Source organism: Gymnoscopelus braueri (genome assembly GCF_963280865.1).
Source record: "Gymnoscopelus braueri genome assembly, chromosome: 7".
NCBI lineage: Eukaryota > Metazoa > Chordata > Actinopteri > Myctophiformes > Myctophidae > Gymnoscopelus > Gymnoscopelus braueri.
The window spans coordinates 36,499,418-36,506,938 of NC_137608.1; the positions used below are offsets into that span (position 1 = coordinate 36,499,418).

At 44.2% G+C, this 7,521-nt stretch overlaps 1 protein-coding gene across 2 annotated transcripts in view; it reads left to right on the plus strand.

The window, feature by feature from the left end:
- Positions 1 to 6,247, plus strand: part of LOC308088030 (uncharacterized protein) — a 44,248-nt gene extending 38,001 nt beyond the window's left edge. For both annotated transcript variants that reach the window (XM_080432365.1, XM_080432364.1), the window contains exons 6-7: positions 2,859 to 3,101; positions 4,731 to 6,247. In XM_080432365.1, the coding sequence (XP_080288491.1) occupies positions 2,859 to 3,101; positions 4,731 to 5,306 (819 nt within the window). In that variant the 3' untranslated portion in view covers positions 5,307 to 6,247. The remainder of the gene's footprint in view (positions 1 to 2,858; positions 3,102 to 4,730) is intronic.
- Positions 6,248 to 7,521: the final 1,274 nt, after the last annotated feature.

Here is a 7,521-nt window from a genome sequence, read left to right on the forward strand (position 1 = left end):
TTTGTCAGGGCAAAGAGAAGCCATTATAAAAATTACGTGACAAATCCACACACAATATATCAAAAACTGATAGGAGACGAGGTACAGGCTGAATGTATGAACATTATGGGGATATTTGTGGGAGGGCTGGGTTGGGCAATAGCAAGGAAGGTGGGGGGGCAATGATGAGGATACAAAGAGTTTGACCCAGCATTTATTTTGCTGTGCTCTTTTGTCTTTTCTTGGAATAAGAGTTGGCATAAGGCAGTTCTGGCAGCTTTTAGAAGGAGAGCTTTTCACCAGCCCCGGCTAATGGCCGTATTATCTACGGAGCCAGATTCCCAGCTCCAAATGTGTGTTTGTGTGTGTGTGAGTGTGTGTGTGTGTGTGTGGGGGGGGGGGTAGACAGACAGGCAAAGTAAGAGAGGGTGTGAGTGAGTGTGAGAAAAAAAGCATGTGAAAGTAGACACATGCACGCGTGTCACACGTCCTTCTGTGCACAGTGTGTGGTCCAACAGTGTGTGCCCTCTGTGCAGCAGTGCAGTCCATTTGAATAGCATTGGAGAGATATCCATTTACTGTGGAGTAGTGGGTAAACAGTTGAAAGGGTCAATTAAAAACTCTTCTCTAAATTGCTCTCATCTAACTCATCTCCCCGTTACCACTGCCTTGTGCGACTTCTGCGCCAGCCTGGTTCTTAATCAATCTGTGTTTCAAGTGACATTGTTCAAGGAGTTCTCACCTTGTGTGTTGTCGTCGTTTTGTGGGCTTTAATGACCAAAAGAACATTTTAATTAAACCCCTCTCCCTAATTCTTGTCTAGACTAATCTAGGCACAAGTGATTCTCTGAGAAGGATTATCGGGCCTCTCTCTCTCTCTCGCTCCGTTTTGGATGGATGCAACTTCTAAACCCTAACACCTCTCCTGATCAACAGCAGGTGACCAACCAGGAAGGATATATGACCCTAATTTGGCCCTCACACATTAAACATGTCACTTCAAATTAGTACGTAGACTCATGCCTGATTTATACTTGGTTGTGTGCCGTGTCACACACTGAAAATAGCAGTTGTGAGCTTGTAGATCTGCTATTGTCGGTGCGTGACACTGATGGAAGTACAAATCAGGCGACAGCATCTTATAGCTGCTCTGGGATATGTGAACCATACATGTCCGTATCTACTCCAATGGTTAAGTCTTGGCTTGATAGGAAGAAACTTGGCTTTTCCATCATGGAATTTCTGGGTTTCAACCATACAGTAATTTAAGGGAGAGGAATGAACTATACAGTATATGTCTATATATTGCCTATATATAGACAGTACTGTATAGTTCATAGTTCATATCGGTCGGATCGGCAGTTCTGGACAACTGCCTATCCGACCACTCCCTCGGGTCCTCACCGATTCGCACGTGCACACACACACACACACACACACACACACACACACACACACACACACACACACACACACACACACACACACACACACAGACACACTTAACATGAATGAAAGCATTCTACAGCATCTACTGCAGTTTGTGAATGAAGCTGGTTGCATGAGCCACACACACACTCACAAGCTGAGTGGCTCTGTGACTAAGCTTGCCAAGCTAATCAGCACCAGTTCCGTCTCACTAATCCATTAAGATAGTACTGTACACAGCACAATCTTTAGGGAACAATTGAGGTTGGAGTAGGAAATCGAACATGTGCCAATGATGGCTTGATGGATTATCTTTCTCGCTCTTTTGGTCAGCTGTTCACTTGTAATATCCCCCCAAGGACAGTGGGCTCGTTAGAGAGGAGCGAGAAATGAACTGGAAAACCTGTTGTTTTCAGTGCCAATACCGATGTCAAGTACTGAACTTTTAAGTATCAATCATTCAACTGGAGGAGTCCACTAAAAAGATTGAACTAAAAAGGTTGCCAAATACGTTTTCAGCACCGATATCGACCTCAAGTAGTAATCAAACAGAACAAAAATAATGTATGCCTTTTGTGTCACAACAGAATCTATACATGTAGATTGTCATTAGTGCTGATGAGGTGTTGAACAAGGTACCAAAATCCTAATTGCTTCAGTGGAGACTGGTTGCACGGGGCAAGTTTAAATGTATGTATCTGAGTTAAGTTGGGTGTTGACGCAAAAGGAAGCTACATACTCAGCCAACTTAAACTTACTTGGATCACTGATACAATGACGACACCATGTTTAGTGCAACACAGTGGCTAGGAGGTACAACTGGAAGGTTCCCAGTTTGAGCCGCAGCATTGTTGTCGGCATCATGTCTGGGTGTTCTTGAGCAAGACACTGCTTCTGATGAGCATGGTTGCTCCGCTGCCAGTATGTGAATGTTTAAGGCAGGTGCTATAGAAATAGACCATGTACCATCATCCACTCTACAGACAGCATTTGTGTCTGCGATATGTGAATATCCAGTACACCTAAACATTGTATTATTATATGACATGCAATTTCTTGATTCATCAATGGAGCGGGTGATCTAGGGAGTGTGAATGGATAGAATAATAATAGCATAATGCTATTATTCTCAATCATACAGTGAACATTTTCCTGTGCACAGCTTTACCCAGCTTCTTTCCTATAGAGTTACACACTTGGGAGCGGCTCAGTATAACTTAAGCCTGCTACTCCTTTTAGAATGCTAGTAAAATATTTCACTTCACCATTATTCAACTGAATTCTCCATTGTTACTTAGCAACAGCCATAGCCACCACTTCTTCGTCTTAACACTGCTAACTAAATCCCTGGGAGACAAAGGCCCTGACTGCTTTTAAAACATTTGTCAATTTTAGTAGTAGCAAGTAGCAGCATTGTTATTAATCAATTTGTGTGTTCTGTATGGACAAAGCAACGGGAACGGTTCTTACACCACAGTGACACCGGCACTGGCCCAGTGAGCGACTGGCCCTATCCAGACCCCGACACCGCTTCTTCTACAGGGGCCAGGTCCTCCAAGGATGGCAGCTGTGCCCAAAGACCAAGAGCCTGGAGCGTACGCACCTTCCAGGACTTTCTGCCTCCTCTCCCACAGCTCCATAAGAAGTGGTGCAGCTGGAACTCCACCAGCCCATTCACCAAGCTGGTGGACAGCGTTAGTATTACCTGTTCATGTCTCTCTCTCTCTGCAGCACAATGTGTCTTATCTAAAATAATCTGTTCTATTCCTTCACACTCAAGGCATTTATGTTCAAATTGACAAATTATGCATTGAGTTGTCTTATCTAGAGTTACTTTGAACTAGATAAGACTAGTACACATGCTTTCCATGGAGGCAACAAGTACAAGCTCATGATCTTAGGGCCTATATAAACTATCTATAGGACATGGTCTCTAAAGTGCATCACTGTTGAGAGGAAACCTTGTATGAATGTCCAAAACCCTTTTATGCCCATGTGATCGCTGATGTCATCAGTATATCTACTGTATATGCATTCCCCTTTTGTGCCCATATATGGAGCTGACTGATTTGTTTGCGCCTGATGCCAAAACGACACACTGGGTGCGTTCGGATATGTGCACACAGGGAGCGCACTCACGTATTGGTTTGTATTGGACCAGTGCCTTATATCCGAACGCACCCAAAGAGGTTAGACAACACACTCCATATTTGGGCATAGCTGCATTGCGAACTCCTTATATGGTTATGGCTGAGTCATAGTGACATGAGGGTGACGATGTGGCCCGCCCGCCCTTAATATAGGATTGATGTTTCGGCCTATTGACCTTCCTCAGAATCAATCAATTATCCACAATAAAACAGACACACAGCTATTCAATTCAAAGAGTGGCTTCAAGAAAAATTACCATGTCTCCATCAGCACTTCCTTTATGATGCTTACACAGTGTGGGTGCTGGGCGTGAAAATTACAACAGCGTCGGTTGTAAACCAGCAATGAGAGTTGTTTTTTTGCGCCGGCTATAAGATAGGGCCCTTAATGTCAGATGTGTTTGATTGAGATATTGCAGAAGCAAAACTAAAGTTTAACAGTTTTTTTAAATGTACAGAAAATATATGACACATAATAAACGATATGAATTGCAAAAAATGACCAAGAAATTGGCAGAACATGAATCATGTAGTTGAGCAGGTTCATGGCATTTGATTAATGAGAACTTCAGACTGTGTGATGTAGGCTGTGGTTGCCAGAACTGGCAACCTGAAGGCAGTAGCTTAAATGTTGTCCTCAAATGGTGATTATGGCATCTAGGGCAGTCTGTCCTAATACGTTTTGCTTGACTACATTATGTACAGCTGGATTGAACTGACATTAAGGTTGCATGGCTAAATTGATAGTCTTCGATATTGAGATAATGATCTTCACAATTATTAATTCTAATAATTTGGAGGACAACATAATTGTACTGCAAGTTTTGATTGTTATATGAACACAGTGTAAGAGAATAGGAATTCCCTAATGAAAAGAACTAGAGGAGAGCTCTCTCAAGGCCAAGTAGATTTATTGATGTTTCGGTCTCTCAACCTTCTATCAACAATGTGAACATTTAAAATACAGCAAAATTAAACTAGTAATTGAAATCACTGAACATTGTGAATATTGTATATATTATATACAATATAGAAAGCACAAATTAGTTTCTCACCATCAGCAAAAGCAAACAAATTACAGGTACAGGGATGTATATTACATACAATATCTTACTAAATAATCAAGCTGTGTCTGCCATATTTCAGAGCATAAAACATCCTGTGTCATTCCAGGCTCCAGCCAGCCTTGCAGCCAACATCCAAGGAGACCCCAGAAGGGTGTTTTCTGACGTCCACCTGGAGGCTGGGCCCAGCACAGTCTCAGACTCTACTGTTAGCAACGCCTCCTACCCCCTGACCCAGCCTGCACACAGGCAGCGCCGCCTCAACTCCACCAGCAACCTGCGACGCACTCGATTCACGGGTAACTGCTTCGGCCTTCTCTCTGGGGCTGCCGAATCCAGCTCTGGGGGTCCCCACGCCATGGCCTCCCCCTCGGCGTCCGTCAGCCCTACGTCGACTTCGTCTTCCAATCCTTCCGGTCAACTTCAGGGGGAGGGCTCCCTCCTAGCTGGGAAGCGACGTGATTTCCCGGCCGACTGCGATCATGTCAGCGTACAGGTGTTTGCCATCTCCGAAGAGGAGGACCGACAGCCTCTGGTCCTGGCCGAGCACGTCGGGCCGGCCTCCTCCACCGCCATGCTGAATGGACTGGTCAGGGGCGTGTACGAGGGGAAAGGTCTCGTCGTGGGAAGCACTGGGCTCGGCTCCCAGAGCCAGGCCAACGGGCCCCTGCCCCAGAGGGCCTGATCAGAGTGGAGGCCATGGGGGAAGTCAGACATCGGGAGGATCAAGTACTCCTCTCCCTTCCCGCTCCTCTAACGCTACCAGCGATGAGTCAAAGCCTGCCTTTGTGCACAGCACTGTCAATGACGCCTACTATTCCCGCAGCCAATCAGCCTAGCCGTGCAGCTTTGTCTGGAAAGGACTGAGCGTTGGGACTCTTTGGCGGGGCATTTAAGCCTTTATGAACTCAAGTAAGCGCCACTTTGTCAAACAAATATCACCTACTCTTGATTTCTGAAATCACTTTTTTTATGAAATTACATGTATAGCTTTCCATCGGCAAATGTTCTTGTCCTCACTGTAGTCAGTCTATTTTTTATAACATGCGAGATGAGATGTATTCAAAGAAGGTATATCATGCTGCTTACTATGCCAAGGCACTGACTGCTGTGGTATTGTTAGAAAAAAAGAAGGAACAAAAAATAAACATATGTATTTGTAAAGTAAATAGGCCTACATGACACCCCAACACGAGCACTTTTTTGTGAACCGGTTTGGTACTTTTCAATGAGCTGCGAGGTCCCAACACGTGCACTTTGCCATTCAGTAGCTCATTCTTTGGACTCTGTGCTCCCCTGTGACAACTTCTGCCTTTTGTCTTATGTGGGTCCTGATGCAGTGCTATTCAGCACAGGCTAAGACATGCTTATACTATTGCTAAATACCTGAGAAAGTGTTTCACAGAGCATAGATCGTATAGATTTCAATGCTGCGATAATGTATACATATGTATTCCTGAAGCCAATAACTGGATTATAAAAGGGAATTGATCATTGTATGAAAGCATTTACTAATATACAGTATTCGATACAATAGTATAAAAAGAGAAGTAGTGATCACTATTAATGAGTCAACTTGTTGGTAGGGAATTAATGTCAAACTTTAATAAAGGCTGTGTCATCAATGCTTTTGATTACTGATTTTACGTAATGACAGTATTGCACCATAATATTGTTGAAAATGAAGACTGTTGATGCAAAAGTGGTTCTGAAAACGTTTTAAACCCACTACATCAGTTCATGGGGCAAAAAGGATAGAAGAATTAACTTCCTACCCCACACCATCAGACACTGATGCACATCACCTGAACACACTAAAAGCAGGGCAATAATTTACACAGACAAAGCTATATCAATCTTTTATTAGTGCACGTTAACAGGCATGTTAAAACCATATGCATTTAGAAGACATTTTAGCATGGCTAATACAATGTACAGGGACCAGGCATCGAACCAGTGCCAATGTCCATTCCTTCAAAAAGTCTGCATTTCTACTTTGTCTCTAGTGCTATTCTAGACTATAGCGATAAAACGATATTAGAAGTTGATTTGAGTGACTAATTGCTCAAATAGTGCAGTGCATAAACCATGCTTTCCCCAGACATCAATAGGTGAAGACTTGGGAGTCTTGTGAGAGCGCTGTGCCCGGCCTTGAATTACAGTCAATGCTGCTCTACGTGCCCATTCTTTCCCCGACTCACGCAAGTCTATGGAACAGAAAGTTCAAATCAGATTGTTCTCCATCTTCCTCAAGGAGCTAAAATGAGGTAGAATTTCAAACTACTGTTAGGAGCAGAGCTCAGTCCAGATTTTCTCACACAAAAGTGAGTAAATATTTGCCCCAGGATGCGGTGTATTTCCCCTCTGGGCGGGGCAGGGGAAGAATGCAATGAACCCCTTCCAAAGCCTCCTAACACCCATTCCTGATCGAGGCGGCTTGGGGACTGCTGTTGGCTTAGGGTGCCCAGATCTCCTCCTGTAGGGAGTAATTAAAACTCAGCTGCTTCCAAGTAAAGGGGAGGGAGGAGGCAGTGAGAGGAAGGGGGCAGAGCAAAAGCTGCTGGGCTTGTGTTGATGAAGGCCTGAGCTGCTAAGGAATGCCAGTGTGAACCCACCACGAACTTGGGGGGGTGGGGGGGGACACTACCACCTCACAAATTAACTCAGGAGCTCACGCTGAGGGACAGGAAAGAAGTGCCCATTCTTAGCCCCCACCGCACTCTACTTCACCTTGCCTCACCCTTACATCCCACCTCTTTTGACCCACCCCAGAGAGAAATCGGGTTGTGATTATTTCCACAAGCAGGAAAGGCCTTTAGGGGCTCAATTTCAAAAATGCTATATTATCCCTTTTTGTGAGAGGGGTAGAAAAATTACCTTAAGTCTCATGACATTTTTCT